At 51.9% G+C, this 25,708-nt stretch overlaps 2 protein-coding genes and 2 long non-coding RNA genes across 4 annotated transcripts; 2 read left to right on the top strand and 2 right to left on the bottom strand.

Annotated features, from left to right (window-relative positions):
• The first annotated feature begins 7,255 nt into the window (after positions 1-7,255).
• Positions 7,256-14,864, top strand: PPIB (peptidylprolyl isomerase B). Its single transcript, NM_001266312.1, is given in 5 exon segments — positions 7,256-7,467; positions 8,163-8,276; positions 10,435-10,528; positions 13,694-13,878; positions 14,464-14,864. Coding segments are annotated over 5 exon segments (651 nt in total). The 5' UTR covers positions 7,256-7,332; the 3' UTR covers positions 14,587-14,864.
• Positions 11,207-13,407, top strand: LOC144329921 (uncharacterized). The gene is made up of 2 exons (XR_013395661.1): positions 11,207-11,338; positions 13,277-13,407. It is a non-coding gene; the product is annotated as an uncharacterized LOC144329921 (long non-coding RNA).
• A 581-nt stretch (positions 14,865-15,445) lies between the features above and the next one.
• SNX22 (sorting nexin 22) lies at positions 15,446-18,557 on the bottom strand. The gene is given in 7 exon segments (NM_001257708.1): positions 15,446-15,881; positions 16,267-16,334; positions 16,585-16,617; positions 16,935-17,029; positions 17,520-17,624; positions 17,974-18,057; positions 18,450-18,557. Coding segments are annotated over 7 exon segments (582 nt in total). The 5' UTR covers positions 18,525-18,557; the 3' UTR covers positions 15,446-15,759.
• A 3,288-nt stretch (positions 18,558-21,845) lies between these two features.
• Positions 21,846-23,839, bottom strand: LOC144329920 (uncharacterized). The gene is made up of 3 exons (XR_013395660.1): positions 23,746-23,839; positions 23,076-23,148; positions 21,846-21,953 (listed from the first exon to the last, which is right to left on the bottom strand). It is a non-coding gene; the product is annotated as an uncharacterized LOC144329920 (long non-coding RNA).
• Between the last annotated feature and the right edge of the window lie 1,869 nt (positions 23,840-25,708).

Here is a 25,708-nt window from a genome sequence, read left to right as displayed (position 1 = left end):
TTGCAGCTGGATTTGCGACTTTTTTTTTTTTTGTCTTAAAATTTTTACTGGATCAGTTGTAGGGGAGTGTCTTTCCTAATATACTGTTCTCACCTTCCAACCTCCACAAATCTCTTACTAGATACTTGGTTTTCATAGCAAAGGTAAAGAATCCCAGGTCCCTTTAGCATGCAGGGTAATGGTGATCCCTCTAGGGCCACTGGCACTTCAAAGTGGTCCCAGACCTGGGAGATTCTGATGTGATCTTCCTTAAAATTAAGCAAAAAACCTGAGTACCCTAGACGCAATTGGCCATCGCTTCAGCCCTCAACACATCAGGGCTCCCTCCTCGGCCCTATTGCTACAGTTGCTTAGCTGTATGCCTCAGCGAGATCCTTGGGGTTAGGGCATGCACTCGCTGACTGTCCCCACCCATCCACTTGCTCTGTAGTTTCTGAGCTTTCTCCATTTCACAACTATGGTGCCTCAGGATCTTTTTATTTGGGATTGATGCAATTGTTTTTCCTGAAAACTAACTCAGCATCTGTTCATTAAAAACCCTTAATATTATACATTAGGAGTTTTCCCAAGCTCTACAGTCCCTCAGACATTGCATCCTAAACAGATTGAGGCACACAGGCCAAGACTCCACCAAGGCATAAATGGTCTCCCCTACTCCCTTTTGACCAGGGTATCACTTGTGTCTTTGCAGTAAGAGTTGGTCAAGTTGCTCTATGCACCTTGGCGCTTTCCCCAGATCTCAGTCCAGACTGCCCCCAAGGGTGGAGAGAGCATCCTGACAGCCAGTTTGCACTCATGACTGCCTTAACATTCTTCTGCTATTATGGGGCCTGTCTGGCAATAAACAGGGTCTAGGAAGGTACAAGGTTAGCTTCCAGTTAAAATCCCATTTTACATTGGAATGCATGAGCTACAGATGACAGCAGAAATCCTGAGGTTTCTAGAAGTGTTGATTGTTTCTTTTTTCTAAATGAACTCCAAGTACTTAGAAAACAATCCCTGCCTATTAGCCAGTAAAGGTGACCATCACCCCTAAAGTAATTTCCAAACTTAGTGCAGTGGAAAGATATGCTGGTAGTGCATATTCAGTGTTGATTTTCAGTGCTAGTAACCACTTTCAGTGCCAGAAATACGTAACAATGATAATGTAATGTCAAAGTGGTTACTAAAGATTATAGCCTTGGCCGGGCGCGGTGACTCATGCCTGTAATCCCAGCACTTTGGGAGGCTGAGGCGGACAGATCACGAGGTCAGGAGATCGAGATCATCTTGGCTAACACATTGAAACCCCAAAACCCTGCCTCTACTAAAAATACAAAAAAAAAAAAATAGCTGGGCGTGGTGGCAGGCGCCAGTAGTCCCAGCTACTCAGGAGGCTGAGGCAGGAGAATGGTGTGAACCCGGGAGGCGGAGCTTGCAGTGAGCTGAGATCTCGCCACTGCACTCTAGCCTGGGTGACAGAGCAAGACTCCGTCTCAACAAAAAAAAAAAAAGATTATAGCCTTAACTTTTTTATGTAAAAGATAAAATCCATTCCTCCTCCCAGTGAGCAAGCATGGCTTGCATTTCTCAAAAATGAGAACTTCCATGGCAGCCAAGAAAACGTCTTCTCAGAGGAGCTTTTGTTTGATGCATCTCCCAAGCCCACATGCCTCCTGTGTCCCAGCCACCTCTTCCATTTTCACATTTAAACCAGCTCTCCATTCCCATTGAGTTGCCCTAACAACATTGTCTCCAGTGTCAGAACCGCATTAGGGTTCGTTTCTCAGATTGGGAGCCTGCAACACCATACAGCCAACATTGCCTTTGCCACGCCACTGCCACCATCCCCAGTATTGCCCTATCGTGGGCAGATGAATTCTAGAAACCCTCAGGGAGCCAGGGCAATTAGGCACCCCATCTGAATTGACCACGTGAGTGACAGGCACTTATCTCTCGGGTTCTTGCTTTTGCAGACTGCAGGGAAGTCCTATCTAGAGGTCGATGGCAGAGACTCCTAGTCTTTCCCATGAGGGGTTGACAGGAATCAAATAGGGATTCCTTTGGCTTGGGGTTTTGGTGTTTTTTGTTTTTTTCAATTTGTTTTTTGGTGTATGGGGGGTGATTTTGTTTCTGAATAAGAAAAAGAAGAGGCAACCATGGCCCTTAACGTGGGTTTATAAAGTTTTGAGCAGTGTTTTAGCCACAAGTAAGGAATCTTGAAAGTCTTTTATCCAGCAAGCAGTCTTAAAAATGTTTTTCCTAACTGCTTTTGCAGGTGACTAAGTACAAAAAAAAAAAAATAGGTTTCTCATTGTATTCGAAATAGTGAGTAGGTTCCCTGGATAATACACAATGGTAGTTGACATGTTCTCAAAACACAACCAGAAAACCCACTTCCAGTATTTGTAAATCACCTTTCAAAGGAAGAAGTGAACATGTATTCCATGTATTTCTAGTTTGATTACCAAACTTGATGTTACAAAGAAACCTCAGTTCTGTAGACAGAATTTCTTTTATTTTTCTTCTTTTACTCCTCACAATCACTTTCCCGGTGCCATCACCACCTTTAAGGTCTCACAGCAGAGCATTATTCACGGTAATAAGTGGGGGTGCGGTGCAGCCATTCCAGTAACACCCACAAGAGGACAGCTGTTCTGAATGTCCCCACCCACCCTCCTTTCAGTACAGGTGAAACATTTTCAGTTCATGAGCTCCAGACCAAATCCCAGGCCGGCCCTTGCACCAAAAGCCTTTTTTAGAAGGCTTATCAGTCTATTAGGAATGTCTCAGGAAAGATGAGCCATTTCTTTGGGGAGAAATATATTTACAGATGGAAGTGTGTGATTGCGTGTCTGTGTGTGTGTGGTGTGTGTGCGCACGTTGAGTGCGTGCGTTCATCTATGTGCATTTCACTTCCATAAAGATCCAGCCCAAGCTGCTCGGAACCATGTGTTCCTGAGTATTCTCAGAGGTAAACAAGTGACAAGTGAGCTTCTGAAATTAGTGTCTCAGCAAGCTGGCTTTAGGAATGAGCCCTATTTATCAAGCAGAGAAAAATAACAGCAGAAAAGATAAAGATAAACCAAAAATATATACCCCCAATGGAAAATAATGTTGATTCAGCAATTCCCATCGGATGTATTACATGCTCTAATTTATTATATTATTATTTGTCTGTCTTTGATCTTTGCCCATTGTACTCTTAAAAAGATGTTGGGATGTTGATTGCGATTTTTAAACAACTTGATAATGTATAAATCAGCTGTGGAAATCAGTTTTAATGTGTGGATGTGTCTGATTATTGTTAAATGCCTCTTTTTTTACTTTTTTTTTTTTTTAGATGTATAATGTTTCATAAACCCTGGCACTGGTCACAAAGCTCAGCTGTGAAAATGAAATTTGTAGTATTTTTAAACATGAATGTCAATTTCAAGTGTATTTGAAATGGTTCCTGCAGGAGAGATACTTGTGCACCATTAGGAAAATCTTCTCTGCAGAGGAAGTAGCCTTTGGAGAAAATGGAAAATGGGTTCTGATATGTTATCTCAGAGTAGCCCATTTCCTAGGGCACCATGGAAAACACAAATGTGATATTTAAGTATACCTCTTCCCCAATTTGGGGAGGAAAGGACTCAGTTTGCACCCTTTTTGTATGTAAAATAAAATGTCTTACCTTTCTTGGCTACTTCTGCTTGTTTGGTTGGTTGATTGGTTTGTCTGGTTTGTTTTGTTTTGTTTTTTGAGACAGAGTCTCGCTCGGCTCACTGCAAGCTCCATCTCCTGGGTTCATGCCATTCTCCTGCCTCAGCCTCCCAAGTAGCTGGGACTACAGGCGCCCGCTGCCACGCCCGGCTAATTTTTTGCATTTTTAGTAGAGAAGGGGTTTCACCGTGTTAGCCAGGATGGTCTTGATCTCCTGATCTCATGATCCGCCCACCTCAGCCTCCCAAAGTGCTGGGATTACAGGCGTGAGCCACCGCGCCCGGCCTGGTTTGTCTGTTTTTAATCTCCCTTGGCTCATTTGTAATTAACAATCTAGCTAGGACTCACTTTGATGCGATTCAAGTCTCCTGTGAACAAAAATAAATGCCTGATAATTTGGCTTCTTGTTTCATTCCTTGGACTAAACATTGTCTTCTCCCTTGAGTCACTTCAAAAATAAATATTGCTGTATCCTGAAGAAGAAAATTATTTTTTAATTAAAAAAAATATATTGGCCGGGCACGGTGGCTCACGCCTGTAATCCCAGCACTCTGGGAGGCCAAGGCGGGTGGATCACTTGAGGTCAAGAGTTCGAGACCAGCCTGGCCAACATGGTGAAACCCTGTCTCTACTAAAAATGCAAAAATTAGTTGGGCATGGTGGTGCACACCTATAATCCCAGCTACTCAGGAGGCTGAGGCGGGCCAATTGCTTGAACCAGGGAGGTGCAGTTTGTGGTGAGTCAAGATCGCACCACTGCACTCCAGCATGGGCATCAGAGCAAGACTCCGTCTCAAATAAATATTCCTGGAAGAATTTGGACATTATCACTCACATGTTAGTTCATGTGTCCCTGTTCTTCTCAGGTGGTAGAACACAGGAAATCAGGATCTGTTCTGTGGCACAACTTTTAGTAGCTTTGTAATTCTGCTCTACAAATGTGGAATATGTGTCCAGACAGAAGATAGAACTGTGATGAGCAATGTAAAACCATACTGCATGTGTAGCCAACAGAACAACTGTCAATCTGGCCATGATTGACTCCTTCCAGTTTGTTACTGCTCTTTAATTACTTTTTCACAGGCAAGTAGCCGAAGAATCATGAGAGAAAAGTTTCAAGTTTGAGAGCATTTTATCCATCAACCTGATTTCTTGTGAAAGTGGGAATGGGAGAAAGGCTGCTCTAATGCCATTTTAGCCTTAGCTCCTCGTGTGCAGGAGGCTACTTGGGTTTTTTGGGTGTTTCCTTGTTTTTGAGACAGGCTTGAGTGCAGTGGCACGATCATGGTACACTTGCAGCCTTGACCTCCTGGGCTCAGGTGATCCCCCAACCTCAGCCTCTGGGGTAGCTGCAACTACAGATGCGCACCACCATGCCCTGCTAATTTTTGTATTTTTTGTAGAGACAGGTTTCACCATGTTGCCCAGGCTCAAACTCCTGGACTCAAGCCATCTGCCTGCCACAGCCTCTCAAAGTGCTGGGATTACAGATATGAGCTACTGTGCCCAGCCGGAGGCTACTTTGAAAACAGGATTTAGTAAACATTTTTCTCTGGCTATGGCAGCCTGAGACCAGCGAGTGAGGAAAGAGGCTTAACAAAATAGGACAAAAAAAAAGAGGGGATGAGAGATGGATCTGGAAGATCATCTGTGTCAATATAACAACGTTTAATACTTCCACCTGGGCCGGGCGCGGTGGCTCAAGCCTGTAATCCCAGCACTTTGGGAGGCCAAGACGGGCGGATCACGAGGTCAGGAGATAGAGACCATCCTGGCTAACACGGTGAAACCCCGTCTCTACTAAAAAATACAAGAAAACTAGCCGGGCGAGGTGGCGGGCGCCTGTAGTCCCAGCTACTCTGGAGGCTGAGGCAGGAGAATGGCGTGAACCCGGGGGGCGGAGCTTGCAGTGAGCCGAGATCGCGCCACTGCACTCCAGCCTGGGCGACAGAGCGAGACCCCGTCTCAAAAACAAAAAAAAAAACAAAAAAAACCTTCCATCTGATTGGTGTCTGAATTGAGGTTTGAGGACGGAAAATAAAGAGAATTTTCTTGAAGCTCTACTTGAAGCTCCACAACCTGTGCATGGCCGCTGTAATGAAGGACAAAGTTAATGCCAGTGGCCTTGCATAACGTCAGTCTCAGGTCAGCGCCTCATGAAGACTACATTGCATAGTTTATGGAAATGGAGCCCTGCCTATAATCTGTGCTGTGCCGACCTGAAATTTCTACGAAGTTAATCTTTGAAAATTAGTTTTAAAGACGTTTTAACGCCATAGGTCCAAATTTTGAAAGTGGGTGTTTTGGTTTGTTTTGGTGTGTAAGACTCCCAGTACCAAAGTATCTATGTTGTAGAGTGGGACAACACTAAGTGTGTGAAGGCCGAAAATAGCCCTGTGGGGACATCTAGTAATATCCCTGACCTCTGGAAAAAAGGCATTGTAGGCCGGGCGCGGTGACTCAAGCCTGTAATCCCAGCACTTTGGGAGGCCGAGACGGGCGGATCACGAGGTCAGGAGATCAAGACCATCCTGGCTAACACGGTGAAACCCCGTCTCTACTAAAAAATACAAGAAAACTAGCCGGGCGAGGTGGCGGGCGCCTGTAGTCCCAGCTACTCGGGAGGCTGAGGCAGGAGAATGGCGTGAACCCGGGAGGCGGAGGTTGCAGTGAACTGAGATCCGGCCACTGCCCTCCAGCCTGGGCGACAGAGCGAGACTCCATCTCAAAAAAAAAAAAAAAAAGGCATTGTATCCTCAGGCCGTGACATAAATTATTTCTCATGTCAGTGCGGATGTGAAGCTGTCCCAACCAGGACTTGGTGGACACTCCGTATTGCAGCGCTGTGAGGGAGCTGTGGACAGAGTAAATGCAACACAGTCCCTCGCGCGCAGAAAAAAAATGTAGTCTATTGGGGAAAACAAATAGGTAAAGGAAGTTAAGAACAGCGTATACAGTAAGATGTCCATTGATACATACATCAGTAAGCACAGCAAGATAACAGAAGGGAGAGAAAAATCGGTAGTAACTTGGCCTCAGTAAAAAAGGAAGTGGGTTGTGCAGCAAGTTTTGCAAAACAAGTGGAAGGAGCCGTACAAGGTCACGCTCGGTAAGAATAAATGTCCCTGGAGTGTTTGGAAGCCACAACGTTTAGAGCCAATCTGGCGGTGACAAACACTTGACGGGCTCAAAACAGTGACAAACGTCCCGTGCCCCGGTCCAGGCCCACGTATTTGCTAACCTCAAGCGCCAGCAACCGCAGGCCAGTGGAACGGCGCTCCGGGCAGGGCGGAGAGGCGGGCCGCGGAGCATGCCGGGGCTTGTGGTCTTCTGGGAGCCCGGGCCCGTGCTCGGTGGGGCGGCCTTCCGCCGGTGGCCTTCCTGTGGGTGGGAGAGGGCGGCCGGGAGCCCAATGAGGGAGCAATAACGTGGCAACCACCCACGAGCCCGCGTCGGTGCCCGCCCCGCAGGGGGACCTACTATCCGGCGCCGAGCCGGAGGGGGGAAACGGCGCCCGCCGCCCGCCCGGAGCCGGCGAGCAGCCCCAGTCCCCCCCCACCCGCGCGTGGCGGCGCCGGCTCCCTAGCCGCCGCGGCCCCACCCTCTTCCGGCCTCGGCTGTCCGGGCCGCGCTTGCCACCGCCTGTGGATGCTGCGCCTCTCTGAACGCAACATGAAGGTGCTCCTTGCCGCCGCCCTCATCGCGGGGTCCGTCTTCTTCCTGCTGCTGCCGGGACCTTCTGCGGCCGATGAGAAGAAGAAGGGGCCCAAAGTCACCGTCAAGGTCCGGTGGAGTCCGCGGCATTTACGGTGCTGGAGCTTGGGCCCGGGCGGCCTTGGCTTGGCCTTGGCTCAGCCCCTCCTCCCTCGGCTTCTGTCTGTGGCCTCGTGGCGTCTGGGCCGTCCTGCCTATTCAGTCCAGAGAACGACCCGGACCCACCCCGACACCCCCAGCCCCTGCCCTGACCCAGGGAGTTAGTTGGATCCGCGGATACCCATCTGGGGCTGGCACTGGCAGCCTCAGGGCAGCCTTTTTGCAAACACCCCTCAGTGCTGGGGAGATGGTGAAAGATCACGCCTGCCAGATTCCGAATCCTTTCTCTCCTTAAGCCAAATTTTAGCCACTTCCAATTACAAAGCACAGTATGTAGAGTTCAAACTTAAGTGGTGAACTTAGACTCCCCTCCTTATGGGTTTTTAAATGTTAATTTTTAGAATCTGGGTCCATTAGCTGTTTAGAGCAAATGTTGTTATCCTGTAGTTCAAGGAGGGTGTAGATAAGCATGTTTTCCAAGAAAAGGGTCTAGAGCTTTCATTAGATTCCCAGGATTTTGACCTTCACCAAAATCAGATTCAGAACCACTTCTCTAAAAATATGGCTCTATTCTCTCTCCCATCCTCAGGGTAGCTTCTTGTACCTTCCCTCCCCTACCAACGCCCCTTTAAAGAAGCTAAGTTGGCAATGGTCTCTTTCCTCAGGTGTATTTTGACCTGCGAATTGGAGATGAAGATGTAGGCCGGGTGATCTTTGGTCTCTTCGGAAAGACTGTTCCAAAAACAGTGGATAATTTTGTGGCCTTAGCTACAGGAGAGGTAAGTGGCTGGAGCAGGGGTAGTCAACTCAAATGAAGTGAAGCTGGCACTGGGGATGGCAGCAAACTGACCTGCAGAGTTCAGCCCATCTGTATCGTGGACCTCACTGAGCACCGACTGCCTGTTGCCCTGAGAACACAGTATTGTCCTTTCTTAAGAGTAAGGGGGCCCTGACCAGGCACAGTGGCTCACACTTATAATCCAAGCACTTTTGGAGGCCAAGGTAGAAGGATTGCTTGAGCCCAGGAATTCAAGACCAACCTGGGTAACATAGCAAGACCCTGTCTCTACCCCCCCAGAATTTTTTTTTTTGAGACAGAGTTTCACTCTTGTTGCCCAGGCTGGAGTGCAATGGTGCGGCCTAAGCTCATTGCAACCTCCGCCTCCTGAGTTCAAGTGATTCTCCTGCCTCAGCCTCCCAAGTAGCTGGAATTACAGGCATGCGCCACCACGCCTAGCTAATTTTGTATTTTTAGTAGTGACAGGGTTTCACCATGTTGGCCAGGCTAGTCTCGAACTCCTGACCACAGGTGATCCGCCCGCCTTGGCCTCCCAAAGTGCTGGGATTAGAGGCGTGAGCCACTGTACCCGGCCAAAAATAAATTATTTTTAATTAGCTGGGTGTGACGGGGTGCACCTGTGGTCGCAGCTACAGCTACTCAGGAGGCTGAAGTGAAATGGAGGCTGCAGTGAGCCATGATCACACCACTGCACTCCAGCCTGGGCAATACAGTGAGACACTGTCTCAAAAAAATTTTTTTTAAATAAAAGGCTGGGTGCAGTAACTCACACCTGTAATCCCAGCACTTTGGGAGGCTGAGGCGGGTAGATCACCTGAGGTCAGGAGTTAGAGACCAGCCTGGCCAACATGGCAAAACCTTCTCTCTACTAAAAATACAAAAAATTAGCCAGGCATGGTGGTAGGCGCCTGTAATCCCAGCTACTTGGGAGCCTGAGGCAGGAGAATTGGTTGAACCCAGGAGGTGGAGGTTGCAGTGAGCCAAGATTGCCCACTGCACTCTAGCCTGGGCAACAAGAGGGAACTCCATATCAAAAATAAAAATAAAAAATAAAAAAATAGGCCGGGTGTGGTGGCTCACGCCTGTAATCCCAGCACTTTGGGAGGCTGAGGAGGGTGCATCACCTGAGGTCAGGAGTTCAAGAGCAGCCTGGGCAACATGGTGAAACCTCATCTCTACTGAAAATGCAGAAATTAGCTGGGCATTGTGGTGGCACATGCCTGTAATCCCAGCTACTCAGGAGGCTGAGGCTGGAGAATCGCTTGAACCTGGGAGGCGGAGGTTGCAGTGAGCGGAGATTGTGCCATTGCACTCCAGCCTAGGCGACAAGAGAAAAACTCTGTCTCAAAAAATAAATAAATAGGCCGGGCGCAGTGGCTCAAGCCTGTAATCCCAGCACTTTGGGAGGCCGAGACGGGCGGATCATGAGGTCAGGAGATCGAGACCATCCTGGCTGACACGGTGAAACCCCATCTCTACTAAAAAATACAAAAAACTAGCTGGGCGAGGTGGCGGGCGCCTGTAGTCCCAGCTACTCGGGAGGCTGAGGCAGGAGAATGGCGTGAACCCGGGAGGCGGAGCTTGCAGTGAGCCGAGATTGTGCCACTGCACTCCAGCCTGGGCGACAGAGCGAGACTCCGTCTCAAAAAAATAAATAAATAAATAAATTAATTAATTAATTTATTTATTTATTTTAAAAATAAGATAAAAAAGAGTAAGGGGTCCAGAGCTTCCTGGGAAGACTTCACCTAGGGTGAGGGTCATGGGTTTTAAGGAAACAACAGTGCCCTATTTCAGTTTATATTAACTTTCCATTGAGCCAGCAGGTGACCTTTCTTCTCAGTTTTCTTGTATCTGTTCTTATGATTGGAAGAAATGAGGGGAAAGGCGTTATGCGATGTAGAATTGTATAAAGCCTGGGAATTGGATGGAGGCAGACGAATTTCCACATCTGTGTGTGCCATGCCTGTCCTGTGGTGCCTGCCCGCTCACTCAGTAGCACGCTGAACAGTGAAAGTGGTCAGCAGTGGTGTCTCTTCTGCGAGCGGGGGTTGTGGGCGTGTGCCTGCGGGGCCTATTAATGTAATGTCTTCCTGCTGCGCCTTACCACCTCCTTACCTTCTCTTCCCTTTTTCTAGAAAGGATTTGGCTACAAAAACAGCAAATTCCATCGTGTAATCAAGGACTTCATGATCCAGGGCGGAGACTTCACCAGGGGAGATGGCACAGGAGGTAACCACAGGTCCTCTGGGCCAAGGAGTATGTCAGTGTAGCCTCCACGGTGGGGAGACAAGGCGTATTTCTTCCCCAGCTCTAGAGGCAGTCCTGCTTATTACCTACCTACTTGGAGACCAGCGGCACCCTTCTTTGGAGAGGAACCCAGTACAAAGGAGAGGGAATAATGGGGTGGACCTGATGGTAAACCTAAGAGGATCTCTCCCAGGTGGCTGTCCTGTTGATCCAGGCCTATAGCCTGGTGACCTTTCCTGATACCTCTTCAGAATGGGGATTGGGGAGAGAGGCACGTGGAAGCAAAGTGAAGACATGTGGGTACGTGATTCTAGGTCAGGCGCCCAAAGCCTGTCCAGGCTGCCCTGGAAGCCCCAGCGAGAGTGGGAGGGCCAGGCATGGTGACTCTGTAATCCCAGCACTTTGGGAGGCCAAGGTGGCTGGATCACTTGAGGCCAGGAGTTCAAGACCAGCCTGGCCAACATGTTGAAACCCCATCTCTACTAAAAATACAAAAGATTAGCCGGGCGTGGTGGCAGGCACCTATAATTCCAGTTACTGTGAAGGCTGAGGCAGGAGAATTGCTTGAACCCAGGGGGTGGAGGTTGCAGTGAGCCGAGATCGTGCCATTGCACTCCAGCCTGAGCGACAGAGCGAGACTCCATCTCAAAAAAAAAAAGAGCGGGAACAGGTGCTTTCCTTGACAGTCTTTTACCAGAGACCACTCTGAGGGCCGACCCTCACCTCGGCATTAACTTGCACAAGGAGGACAGAAAGATCCCCGGACCCCTGCGTGAGTCTCAGTGAGCTCAGGTACAGCCTGCTGCACCCTTAGAACACAGCTCACTCCTCGATGAGTGTCTGTGGGGCTCTGTGTGGGGGGGTTGAGGATGTAAAGACCTATGGGGCAGTGGTTCCCTTTTACTTCCAACAACTGAAAATGTACAAGTGGGCCATGATGCAGCATTTAGGACTTGAGCTCACAAAGGAGACCGAAGAACTGTATTTGTGGGGTCAGACGCAGTTGGGCTGGATCCAGCGTCTGCCACCTTCTTGTTTTGTGACCTCAGGCAAGTGAGTCCTTGGAGCTTCAGTTTCCTGTTCTGTACAGTGAGGGTGGAGAGAGTTGTGGGGCCATGAGGATTGGGCTAGGTCTGGAATGTGAAGTGCCTGGCATGCAGTGAGTGCTTAGTAAGTCAGCCACTGTTGAAGCGCTGACAAGCAGAGGAGTCCTCTCAGGCCAGGGAACAGGGAATGGCCTTGCGGATGTGAGGGAAGATTTCAGTGGGGTCCTGAATGAGGAGAATTTGAATGGGCAGAAAAGAGGCAGGGTTAGGGCATGAGCCCGGTTCTGTTCTGTGGCAGGAGCTTGGCCAAAGGTGGGGTGAGGGCATCTGTACCCGGAGTGCAGAGAGGTGGGTGATGGCCTGCAGCCTGGGCTTCGGCCTGCAGGGAGTCAGGGCCATGGAGCTGAGTAAGAGGATGACCCCTCGCTTGGGGTGCCAGGGGAGTCGTGTGGTGGCAGATCCAGAATGTGGAGGCCAGGGCAGGCAGGCTGCTGGGGGCACTGATGCAGCTGACCCTGGGCAGGGAGATTTGGGCCTGATCGTGAGGTGGCTGAGAGCAGAGATTCAAGAGCAGACCACCTTGGTCTGAACTCTAGCTCTGCTGCTGCTTTGTTGGGGCTCCTTTTATTCTCTGTGCCTCAGTTTCTTCATCTTTGAAGTGGAGTTAGCTCCTCCTCATACAGTGGATTGTTAAATATGTAAGATGCTTGGAACAGTCTGTGGCACACACCGTTAGCGCCCTAAGCACTCGCCTACTGCAGCGGTGGTCGCGGGAATGGAAAGAAAGAGTAAGTACATGGGAAGTGGCTAGGGACAACCTGAGCACGTGCAGAGGAAAAGGGATCAAAAGAGTAACTGAGGTCTGGAGAGAAAGATGACAAGGTATGTTGAGTTTAAATAGAAACGTCCATTTGGGTTTGGAACCCCTGTATCTTGGGAGAGTGGTTGGAGCTACGGACGGAGATTTGGGGGTTTTCTGGATAACAACTATAATCAAAATCCCACAGTTGGCTCAAATGGGGGAGGCTTTTAGCCAGCACTCCAGCCAGGACTCACTGCACATGTGGCAGAGTTCAGTCTCCCCAGCGTGGGGGTGAGAGGTGGAGCACAGGCACAAGCACCCCTGTCCCCACCAGCCAGAGTCTGGTCATTTTTGGTATTCAGTCATCTTACTTGCTGCCCAGTCAAAAATATCTTCCTGGTTGGCATCGCTCTAGGACAGTTTCCCAGCTCAGTTCCATTCTGTGGAACCACAGGATGAAGGTAGGTGCAGTGAGAAGGAAAACAGGGTTTTGCATGCAAATACGTTTGAAAAGTGTTAGATAAAACAAAATGAAAACGACCCCATTTTCGGCCGAGTTTCTTGGGGCCTAAGGCACAGTGTCAGTCTCCAAGGGGTGACAGGGAAAAAGAAGCGTTTCAGTGTTCCTTCTGGAAGCAGCTTTGGAACTAGGATCTCCGAAACGGCGCAGAGATCACCCCAGATTGCCCTTGTCATATCCCCAAGCCCCACGTGGACAGATGCATCACACACACTCACAGCTGTCTTTTATTCCTGTTCATTCCTTGTTAAGAGGCTTTGACTCTTCAGAACCCCAGGGGCAGCCCCTCTTTTCTGCCCCTCCCCACCCATCTCTGGCTGCTTTCTCCTCTGCAGCTATGCCTGTGTCTTTTATGCTCATAGGAAAACAGGCTGGTCAGCCACGGCAGTCCTTCTTTTCTGGAGAGTTCCAACCCTGCTGACGCCCCTGCATCCTGCACAGCACCTCCCTCCACCAAAGTCCCTCCGTGGCAGGCCTGAGCCACATAGCCAAGGGAAGCTGGTAACATGCACTTTATTTAAAAGCCACAAAACTATCCTCTCGAAGTGATCCTTCTGTGAGCTGTCCACCACATCAGCCTGGCCTGATGCCCCACTTGGCCTCAGTCAGCGTGGCTTGGCTCTGAGTCCAGAAGATAGCAAGGGTGCAGCTTTTATGTCCTTGTACTCCACTCAAGCCCAGCCTGGCACAGAGGACAGGTTAAGCCCCATCAGTCCTGGCCCCGAATGTCTGCTTGGTTTGGCCCAATCCAGTGCCCCCGACCTGCTCTTTTTTCCCAGGAAAGAGCATCTATGGTGAGCGCTTCCCCGATGAGAACTTCAAGCTGAAGCACTACGGGCCCGGCTGGGTGAGCATGGCCAACGCAGGCAAAGACACCAACGGCTCCCAGTTCTTCATCACAACAGTCAAGACGGCCTGGCTAGATGGCAAGCATGTGGTGTTTGGCAAAGTGCTAGAGGGCATGGTGAGTTCTGGAAGCAAGGGCTACTACTGGGCTGTCCTCACTGGGGATTCAACACAGACCCCAGGGCAGGAGCTCCATGTGTCCATCCCTTTCCCAAAAGGACCTAACCCACAGATGCGGCCCAGTGCTCCTGTCCAGAATAAACCCTGTACCTCCATGCCTCCAACGTTCTACATTCTTCCAGCCCCCTCAGAGCCCAGCCAGGAAGCCTTGTTAAGGCTGCACAACTGCCGGAGCCTCCCTCCCCTCATTCACCCAGGGATGTGCTGGTCCCACTCCTGAGGTGTACAGAGTGCAGCTGAACACAATGTCCCTGAGAAGCCACATTTCCTGCTCACCCTCTTCCTCCTCCTTGCCCTTGGCCAAACCTGGGTCTTCAAAGGAATACAATTCCTGCATCCCCTTGTCAAATCTGCATTCTCTCTGCTCTGGCCAGGAGTCCATTAGAATTTTGGTGCCTCCAGTTTTGTGTGCTGTTGATGACTTGTGGGTCTCAGCCCTCCTGAGTCATATGCTGGGGTCTTTCTCCTGAGCGGTGGACCTCCTGACCCACCGTGCCCTCCTCCTTCCACCTTTCTTTTCCAGGAGGTGGTGCGGAAGGTGGAGAGCACCAAGACAGACAGCCGGGATAAACCCCTGAAGGATGTGATCATCGCAGACTGCGGCAAGATTGAGGTGGAGAAGCCCTTTGCCATCGCCAAGGAGTAGGACCCAGGGACCTCTTTCTTTGAGTGACCGTCTGTGCAGGCCCTGTAGTCTGCCACAGGGCCCTGAGCTGCACTGGCCCCAGTGCTGGCATCTGGTGGAGCGGACCCATTCCCCTCACATTCCACAGGCCCATGGACTCAGTTTTGTAACAGACTCCTACCAACACTGACGAATAAAAAAAAATGTGGGTTTTTTTTTTATATATATATAATGTGTGGGCCTGGTTCTTGAGCCTGCAGCGCTTCCCCTAGGCCTACATCCCAACATGCCTGCGACTCTGCTGTGCCTGCCCCTTCCCTGGGATCCTGCCTGAAACTTTGACCCAGGAGCTACCCAGGAAAAGTCAGGCAGGAGCTTTTGCCCCCTGCTTCTAAACTTTGCCAGTTACCGGGCCTCCACGTTTGCTCCCCTTGCCACCACCCTCCAGTCTATGTTAAGGAATATACCTGTACTTTTTCATAGCCTACCTCTAAATTGACTTTTTTTTTTTTTCATAGAGACAGGTCTCACTATGTTGTGCAGGCTTGTCTGAAACTTCCCGACTCAAGCATCCTCCTGCCTTGGCCTCCCAAAGTGTTGGGATTACAGGCATGAGCCTCTGTACCCAGCTGACTTCTTCCTTTATTATTTATTTATTTATTTTTTGAGACGGAGTTTCGCTCTTGTCCAGGCTGGAGTGCAGTGGCGCAATCTCGGCTCACCACGACTTCTGCCTGCCGGGTTCAAGCGATTCTCCTGCCTCAGCCTCCTGAGTAGCTGGGATTATAGGCATGCACCACCACAATGCCTGGCTAATCTTGTATTTTTAGTAGAGACGGGGTTTCTCCATGGTGGTCAGGCTGGTCTCGAACTCCTGACCTCAGGTGATCCACCCACCTTGGCCCCCAAAGTGCTGGGATTACCGGCGTGAGCCACCGCGCCTGGCTGACTTCTTCCTTTATTACTTACCTTCTTGACCCTGCCTTGGTTCTTGGGCTCTAAGAGCATGCAGATTCTACTACCTCCAGCTACCAATGCAAGCCAAGTTCTGAGCCTTGAGTGGGAATGTAGCACAACTGGACACTGGGTAGTTAAGTCCTGGGTCCAGGCCAAGGGAGGACCTAGCCTTATATGGAGTTCATAGGACAGAGGCACATGACTTTCTTAGGCGGCAGCCAAAGGCCTCTGGACTGATCAGGGCATCGGTGGCAGAGGAGCAGGGTGACAGGCCGCCTTTGGCTGGGCTTTATCTGGGCTGATGCTGAAGCTGTAGAGGCCCTGGAGCACACCATTCACCACCACATTGGGCAGCAGCTCTGTGGGATAGAATTAAACAGGTCTGGCCTCAGGCCTGCAGCTCCTTGAGCTCCTGCTCATGGGCTCAGCCCCCACTTGGGTGTAGGAGCCCTTGCCAAGGTAGCAGACAGCAGCTGTCCACCCCAAATGAAGCCTCAGCATTCCCAGGTCACATTCTGTTCATATCAGCTTGGTAAAGAAGTCAGGTTGCTGAGGAAATGGACACCAGGGAAGCCAAACTTGTTTTCCTTGTGTCTACAAAGCAGGCTCCAGGGAACAGGAGCAGGAGGTAGTGGCTCCAGAGGTGGGCAGCAGGAAGGTGATGCTGCCTGACGGTCCCAGGAGCTGAGAAATGCCAAGCCCAATACCCTACCCCTGTAGCCCGGTATCTAGGCACCTCCTCACCTGGGGAGGGGGTGCAAACATAGGGATCCATATGGAAGCTCAGGACAGGCCGCTGGTGCTGCTGGGAGCTGGGAGGAAAGAGGGTCATAAACCATGGGTGCAGGAGGCAGGGCAGAATCCCACAGAGGGGTGGAGACGGGGCTGAGATCACCAGGGACCCATGAAGGAAAACATGAGTGGGAAATGGGCTCAGGAGGCACCAAAGGGAAAACAGACTTCAGGGCCCAGGCCAGACAGGCCCAGGGAGCAGGCCCGCCTCCTAGCATATGGCCACTAGGGGGCGGCAGGGGCCAGGCGCGGGCTAGGGCTTTGACTTGCCTGCTCTCGCCAGGCAGGAACTCCCCCAGGGCGCTGAAGAGAAGAGAAACACTGTAAGCTGCCTGGGGATGCCAGGGGAGCGTGAGGAAGGGGTGGAGACACCAGAGCCCAGAACTGCGCCTCCCAGGGGACCACTGCTTCTATTTGTAACAAGCCCCAGTTCCGGAGGTGGCTGGGGTAACCAAGGCTGTCCAAAGAAAAGCCTCTCCACCCAGGTCAAGAAGGCTGGTGACGGTGGTCATGTCAAGCTGGATCCCGGCAGATGTGAGACGAAAGGGCTTGCCCTCCAACACCTTTCCTCACCTGTTCACTGCCGACAGCCCCTGGCCCCCGCCACCGGCCCCCCTTACCCCCAGTTGCTAGCCTTGGGATCTGTGGGGAAGTGCCGAAGTCTCAGGAATTCCAGTAACTCCTTGGGCACCTCCTGGTTCAGGTACAGGATGCCCTGGAGACGACAGAGGAGACTTGCAATCGGACCCAGCTACTAATTTGCATAGCACAGTGCCAATGAAAACGCAGGGCTCTTTGTTCCAAAAAAAGAATTTCAAGACAATTGAACCAGGCTCAGGGCCCTTCTGAGCGCTGGGCCCTGTGTGCACAGGTTGTACCCCATGATGTGGCATAACTTCGCTGTTGGGGGAAGGACCCTCACCCTACATCCCATCAGGAGGGCAGCACAGGACCTCACTCTGGAGGGGACAGGACCTGGCTTTCATGGAGCTGGGACTACCTGTGTCCATTACCTCATTCAGTCCTTTCAACAGTCCAGAGGTGGGTGTTTGGACTTATATTACTCTTCAGAAGATTGATGCTTGAGGTGGTGAATAACAACCCCAAGTCGTGGGTTCACTCCCTGCCATGCCCTCACACCTCTCTGTCTGGGCCACACCCCTGGCACAGCAGGCTGGGGGGCAACCAAGTGTGCCCTCGCATACCTGGATGTAGGCCTCCAAGCCCTGCCGGCGCTGTTCCAACCCTCTGGTCCTCCAGTTGGGCAGGCGTTTCGAGGGGAAGTCGGGCACTTTGTACAGCTTCTTGATCTACTGGAGGTTTACCGCGTGCAATCACAGCATCCCGACTGAGCCCTCAAGCCCTCTTCGCCCGAGCCGGAAACCCTCCCGCGCCCCCGCCTTCGGACTGTACCCTGGGACAGACCCTGGTGAGTGGTGGACAGGCGGAGGGCGAGGAAGGCTCCAACCCACCCACAGACGCCCGGGGGCTGACCGGCCTCGCAGGGACTGAGGCAGTAATAGGGGTGGCGGAGGCTGGGGCTGGAGCTCGCCCGCCGGCCTCACAGGGCCTGGGCAGGGGCTGGACGGAGGCTGGGCCGGGGCCGGGGCCGGGGCCGGGGCCGGGGCCGGGGCCGGTGGGAGGTCGGCGTCGCCTCACCCGCTTGTGCAGCGCGTGGAACTCGCTGTAGCGCCTCGGCACCGTGTGTCTGCGCCCGCTGCACAGCACCTCCACTTGGAACACCTGGCGGCGCGGGCGGGCAGCGGGGGTACGCGTGAGGCCCCGCGGGAGGACACAGCAGAACCTGCGCCCGGCGACGCGCCCACCCTCCCGCGCTCAAAGGCACAAAGCGGCCTTGCGGCACCGCGGCTCCTCGGGGACGCTTCGCTCCCGCACACCTGGAAGAACGGGCTGGCGGACCCTCCCCTCGGCGCCCTGGGGTCCCTCAAGAGCTCGAACCACGGCCCGCGAGGCTGGCAAATCCAAGCGGCCCCCAAACCCTCGACAAGGTTTCCCCCGACGGTCCAGCCCGCAGCGTTTGTTCACCTGGGCCCGGGCTCCGGGTCCCCACTGAGTGCAGCGCGGGCAAATCCTGCGGGTACCGGCGCCCCTCCCCATCCAGGGGCCGCGCTCACCATGTGGCCTTTCTCCGGGCTCTGCCTGGGCCCCTCGGCCTCAGGCCCCACCGACGGGATGTGAACTTCCAGCATCCGCGCCCCGGCCCCGGCCGCTCCGCGCGCTCGGCTCGGAGCCCTAACTCTCCGGGAGCTGACGGAGGACCCCGGCGCGGCCGGCCCCGCCCCCTCGGCCCGCAGGCCCCGCCCCCAGGCGACCCCGCCCCGGGCGTTCCCTTGCGCGGCGGGTCCTGAGCCTAGAAGATTAAGCGGGACCCGGACGCCGCCCCCGAGGTCTAGTGCGCCCGCAGCGCGGGGCAATGGAGTCACCCGTTTGTCAAACATTGACGGAGCCCTCACTGATGCCAGGAACTGGGGAGCAAAAATGTCACCCATCCTGAGTTAAGCGCCTGCTATGAACTAAGGACCGGCCTGTGGCTCCTGGCGTGGCCGGAGGCGGGACCCGGGCCTCAGCGCCGGTCCTGGGGCCAACCAGGGACCTGTATTGTGTTCCTCAGTCCCTTCCCAAGCCTTTCCTTCCTTTAAGCCTGCTCCCTGGGATTGTGATATGGAGTCCCCGGCTGAGGCCACACCTGAGCAAGGCTTGAACCCAATCCAGCTTTGATGCCCCCTTCTCCAGCATCCACAGCACACCCCCACGCCCCCCAACACACACATTCATTCATTGTTTTCATCCATCCATTCACTCCTATTTTCCAACCCTAAGGGTCTCCAGGCTGTTTGTGGGGAAGAGGCAGTTTAGGGACCTAAGCTCCGATTTGGGGGTCAGAAAGCCTGGATTTCAGGAGCTCTGTAGACCTTTGCTCATCTGCAAAATAGGGATAACGTGACTCCTTCAGGCGAGTGTATAAAGTGAGATGATTTGGCGGGGCACGGTGGCTCACGCCTGTAATGCCAGCACTTTGGGAGGCCAAGGCAGGCGGATCACCTGAGGTCAGGAGTTCGAGACCAGCCTGACCAACATGGTGAAACCGTGTCTCTACTAAAAATACAAAAATCAGCCGGGTGTGGTGGCACATGCCTGTAATCCCAGCTACTCAGGAGGCTGAGGCGGGAGAATCGCTTGAACCTGAGAGGCAGAGGCTGCAGTGAGACGAGATCAAGCCATTGCACTCCAGACTGGGCGACAGCAAGACTCTGTCTAAAAAAAAGTGAGATGATTTGTGTTAGGCCCTTAACAGAAGCATTGAGTAGCAGCTTGACTGTGGGCTTGTGCTGGATGACTAGGATTAGTGGGCACAGGGCAGTGGATGGGAAGAGGACTCTGGGGGTTGGCACCGGGTTGCTCTTGTCCACCCCTCTGGGCAGGTTCTTCCTGGATATGTGACAGGATTTTGATCCAGAACTCTTTTCAGGCCATGTGCTGGAAAGGGCCTCTGTTCCCACCTCTCAGCCCTGCGCCCTCCAGCTGTCCGGAGAGTTATCATCAGCAGCAGCATGGCAGGTCTTCTACTCCACTGACTTCCCCTACAAAGGCCCGGTGACATGCGAAGAGGGGAGGCCCTGCCTTCCAAAGCTCATACGTAGTGGGAGGTCTTGCGGTGGGCAGGAGGAAGCAGAGTGCCTGTCTTCGGGGCTGGGGTTGAGGGGACTCACCCCTCCCCTGCTCCTGCAGAGATGCCTCTGAGCTGGAGCAAAAACCTCCATCCCCAGCCCTGTCCCCAGAAAAGGGCTGAGATGACGACCCCAAAATGGGGCAAACAGATCTCACCAATACCATGTACCACACTCTCTTTTTCCAAATTGCATCACACAAGGACCACAGAATCAGGAAGCTGAAACTTCCCAGATTCTAGTGGGGTCCTCTAGAAGAAAAGCAGCCCAGAGTGAGGAGAAGTGCTATGCTTTCATTTCCTCCCTAGGGCCCCATCATTCAGGGACCCAGCTTTCCCTGGCCTACAGGGCCTCCCCAACTGCCGCTGTCCAGAGAGGCCTCTCCTGGGATCCTCAGATTTCTTGGTCCCCATCCTAATGACTGTCTGCCCCTCTGTCTCTGGGTCTCCATTTTTTCCTGCCTTCATCCCCAATAGAACGTCCATTCTCTACCCTACAGCACAAACTGTTATCAAGGCATGTGCTTAAAACCTTCCAATGTTTCCCACTGCACTTAGAATAAAACCCACTCTCCCTATGCAATCCACAAAGCTGTAAACCACCCAGCCCAGTCTCCATCTTCCACCTCATTCCTCTCCTCTCCCCATCATGCACCAGGCTCTTCCAACCTGACAAGCTCTTTCCTGCCTCAGGGCCTTTGCATTAGGCTGTTTGCTCCACCTGGGGACACTCTTCCTTGACTCTTCAAGGATTGGACTCATCCTCCAATTCTTAGCCTAAAACTCAACTCAAAAAGACTTTTTTTTTTTTTTTTCAGACAGGGCCTCACTCCAGTCGCCCAGGCTGGAGTGCAGTGATACAATCAAGGGGCTCACTGCAGCTTAGGTGATTTTCCCACCTCAGCCTCCTAACTGGGACTACAGGTGCGCACCACCACACCCAGCTAATTTTTGTAGAGATGGAGTTTGGCCATGTTGGCCAGGCTGGTCTCGAACTCCTGGGCTAAAGCTATCCACCCACCTTGACCTCCAGAAGTGTTGGGATAACAGGCGTGAGCCACCGCACCTGACCAAGGCTTCCTTCTTGACTCCTATCATATGACCCTTTCTATGCACTTATTACAGTCTGCAATTACTGTTTAGTTACTGTGTGTCTCAAAAACATTTGGGTTGAAAGACTATGTGAGTATTTGTGACTGAAAGACTGTATGAATGAATGGGCAGTAGGGGTATGTTGAGAAAAAACTAGGGAGGGGAAGGAGCAGGGGCTGCTGAAGGGTTAAAGGCTGCCTGCAAGATGGGACAACAAGAATCTTTTTCCCACCTCCAGAGTTAAACACACCTCTCCTCTCTTCTCCCTTGGCAGATCGTTGTCTACTTTATCCATTCACTTAATTTTCAGGTGTTCCAGGAAGCCTCAGATCAGTGGATTTTCATCACCAGTTGTGGAAAGAGATTCCATGCAGCTGACTTGTCAAACATGTGACAGTGAACCTGCAGCTCCTAATTGCACAGTGTTCCACGGCACAAGAGTGCAGGTACAAACGAAGAAAAACAAGATCCTTGACACGGAGGCATTTCAGATGTCTTTGGGGAGATAAAACAAGGTCTGGAGAATGTTTTCCAATTTTTAAAAATCAATGATGTATTCATTTATTGAGACAAGGTCTCACTCTTTTTTTGAGGCTGGAGTGCAGTGGCACAATCGTGGCTCACTACAGTCTTGACATGCCAGGCTCAAGCGCTCAGCCTCCCGAGTAGCTGGGACTACAGGTATGCACTATTAAGCCTGGCTAATTTTTGTTTTGTTTTGTTTTGTTTTGTAGAGACAGGGTCTCACAATGCTGTCCAAGCTAGTCTCCAAGTCCTGGGCTCAACTGATCCTCCTGCCTGGGCCTCCCAAAGTGCTGGGATTATAGGTGTGAGCCACCGTGCCCGGCCAAATATTTTCCTATAAAGAGGAACACATGACATGATGTAAATACCATAGCAGTTATTACAATCAAAGAAAGTTTGCTTTCTGTACACTTTCGGCGCTGGCCAGCTCATCATATGAACAGCATATTCCAGACTCTATGTGACGTGTGTGCAGACCTCAAAGTAACTTCTGTTTTTAGAATGAGCTGTTTTACGATACAAGCTTTTGTCTTTTCTCCACCACGATCTAGCACGTGGATTGTATTTCCATATTAGATTATAGTAGTTATCAGACTTTAGCAATCTTCACCACCTGTAGGGCTATGACATCTCAGATTTGAGTGCCCTGGCCCCGGATTTTCTAATTCCTGGGCTGGGGTGGAGCCTGAAGCGGTCATCTTCAACAAGCTCCCTGGTGGCGCTGAAGCTCCTGGTTGGAGATCACACTAAGCAAGCACCGGTCTCCTGATGGCTGCAGCAGCCCCGCCGGGGGCCGGGATCCACTCACTCCTCTATGCAGGCATGGAGCTGGCAGTTTACCACTTGGAAATAGAACCAAGGCCTGAGCAGAGGGCAGGAAGGGCTGGGGAGTGAAGATGTCCCCCGACTCGCCCCATTCCTGCACATGGGTAGGCTGGCCCACAGCCCCTGCCTTAGCTCAGGCCCTGGCTCCCACTGCAGTCACACAAAGCCCCCTTTCACCCGCAAGGCTTCTGCTGCGCCACAGAGGCTGCTCAGGAGGTTTGGTTAACCTCGTTAGGAAAACAAACAGCCCCTGGACCACGAGCTTGTGGGCGCCACGGGGTACAGAGGCGGGATTCTTCTCTGGGCCCGGGCTAGGCGGGTGGCAGCGGAGAGGTGGACTGGCCAGGAGGGGCCCAGCCACTGGGGGCTGTCTGAGCCACGGTGGACCTTGCCTGCTCCACCCCAGCCCAGCTCAGGTCACCAGTATCACCTTGGACAAACCCCCCTGAGGCGCAGGGTTCTTATCTGTCCTTATCCAGGGTCCTCACACAAGAGTGGTGTGTGGATTAAATGACAGCAGCTTCCACAGCGTTTGGCATGGGGCCCAGCACACAGCAGAGAGATGTTAGCTATTATTTACTGAATTATGTGAATTTGCTGTTTTCGTAGGCAAAAAACGGCAGGGTCTTACCAATGACATGGTTCATCCTGATGGATACTGACTCACTGACAACAAAAGCAGATTCTCCTATTTCTTCCGTACCCTGAGACGGCAAGGTCAGCGTAAAAAAAAAATTAACAATTTCAACTACTAACACTGCAATAAGGATTTTTCTGATTTCCTCCATATTGTGCAACCAAAAATAGTAAAGAAAAAATTGGAAGCAGAGGTTGATATAAATCACCAACTATGCTGTTCATCAGAACAGCCTCAGAGTTCCTACTGATTACCTTGTTAATAAGTACATTTTATAAATTGAAATTAAGGGAGGACATCACCCCTCATATTGTCTTATGCCCAATTTCTGCCTCCAAAGAAAGAAGAAGTAAAAACTAAAAGGCAGAAATGAAATCCACAGGCAGACAGCCCGGCGCCGCACCCTGGGCCTGGCAGTTAAAGATCGACCCCTGACCTAATCGGTTCCGTTATCTATAGATTACAGACATTGTATAGAAACGCACTGTGAAAATCCCTGTTTTGTTCCGATCTAATTACCGGTGCATGCAGCCCCCAGTCATGTACCCCCTGCTTGCTCAATCGATCACGACCCTCTCACACGCACCCCCTTAGAGTTGTGAGCCCTTAAAAGGGACAGGAATTGCTCACTCGGGGAGTTCGGCTCTTGAGACAAGAGTCTTACCGATGCCCCCAGCCGAATAAACCCCTTCCTTCATTTCGGTGTCTGAGGAGTTTTGTCTGCGGCTCGTCCTGCTACAAAATAATAAAATAGAACATTTAAAAACATCATTAGGTTTATTAGATTTTGGTGTAACGTGTCCTTTAAAAAGAGTGCTACTAAAAAGCATTGTTACTGAGTTGGTCAAAAGTCTTCATTTCTATCAACAGGGGGAAGCGAGGCGTGAGGGGGTGGGGTACTGGAAGCGGCTGTGTTAGACGGCACTCGTCCAAGTCCTTAGAGCAAAGCTTGGCCCAGGACAGGCAGGCCCCAGACCCGGGACTCCAGCCAGCAATGCCACTTCTAGAAGTCTCCTATCCCCTGCCCAGATAGGACAGCAGCAGCTCAGCTGCTTCAGACAACACGACTCAGGTCTGGCACAGGGAGAGCTGGCAGAGGCCACCCCAGCACTTTGACGGCACAGCTCTCCAGGCTGCGTGTGGCGATACAGCAACTCCCAGTGCCTTTCAGAGCCCTGTCAGCCAATCAACCAAGCGGGCCCTCTGGTGTGCCAAGCACTGCGGTTCAAGAAACAAAGACATACTCGGGTCCCTCAAGTAATAGGGGCTCATTGTGAAGACAGCTGAGGGACCAAGAACTGGGGACAACAGGCAGAAGCCAGGAAGGGCAGGAACTCCAGGCCTCGAGGTCTGGAAGGGAGGCGGCCCTGCCTCATATGCTAGCCATCCCCAGGGTGCTGCCGGTGGCCTCTCAGCAAGTGGAGTTTTTCATGTCTGCCATTAAGCTCCCCAGCTACTCACCAAAGCTGCTTCCGTCTTCCAGCCTCTGCTACTCCTCCACTGGGCAACCCCTGCCCATCTGGGGAAAAGAGTGTCTCACAGCTGTCAGAAAAGCTCCAATGCTCACCAGCTCAGGTGTGTACACAAATGGGACTTGTCCTTAACAGGCCTACTGTGTGGATGCCTTCAGGTCTTTAAGAAAACAACCTAGGGCGGGGTATGGTGGCTCATGCCTGTAATCCCGGCACTTTGGGAGGCTGAGGCGGGCAGATCACCTGAAGTGGGGAGTTCGAGATCAGCCTGGCCAAAATAGAGAAACCCCCGTCTCTATAAAAATACAAAATTTGCCAGGCATGGTGGCATGTGCCTGTAATCTCAGCTACTCGGGAGGCTGAGTCAGGAGAATCGCTTGAACCCAGGAGGCGGAGGTTGCGGTGAGCTGAGATTGTGCCATTGCACTCCAGCCTGGGCAACAAGAGCAAAACTCTGCCTCAAAACAAAAACAAAAACAAAACAAAACAACAAAAAAACTTAGCAGGTTGAGGGCCGGGCGTGGTGGCTCACACCTGTAATCCCAGCACTTTGGGAGGCCAAGGCGGGTGAATCATGAGGTCAGGAGATCGAGACTATCCTGGCTAACACGGTGAAACCCTGTCTCTACTAAAAATATAAAAAATTAGCTGGGCGTGGTGGCGGGTGCCTGTAGACCCAGCTACTCGGGAGGCTGAGGCAGGAGAATGGCGTAAACCTGGGAGGCGGAGCTTGCAGTGAGCTGAGATGCGCCAGACAGAGATGGAAGACAGAGTGAGACTCCGTCTCAAAAAAAAAACTTAGCGGGTTGATTTCCAGGTTCCTCTTGTCTGTCCCCATCTAGATACCTAGACTGTGTGGGATAGGGTGTGGAAGAGAGGCCATGAGAAGAGCTTGAGTTCGTCTTAGCTCCGGGGTGTGACCTGGGCCAGCTGCTTCAGCTCCCTGAACCTGTCCTTAGTGTGGGTCATGAGTATACCCTGCAGGGTGACAGCACTGGATTTGAGCTACCTCAGGACCCAGAGGCAGTTCTTACTATAGTTAATAATTAGGCCCGAGAGTGAGAAGGGGCGGTCATGGGCAGTCTGTCCCCTGCTCCGGAACATGCTTCTGGCCGCAGGAGCCTCGTCTATTTTTCTTGAGAGGCTGCTGGTGCT

The sequence above is a fragment of the Macaca mulatta genome, chromosome 7 (genome assembly GCF_049350105.2).
Source record: "Macaca mulatta isolate MMU2019108-1 chromosome 7, T2T-MMU8v2.0, whole genome shotgun sequence".
NCBI classification, from domain to species: Eukaryota; Metazoa; Chordata; class Mammalia; order Primates; family Cercopithecidae; genus Macaca; species Macaca mulatta.
This window is presented reverse-complemented; position numbering and strand designations above follow the sequence as displayed.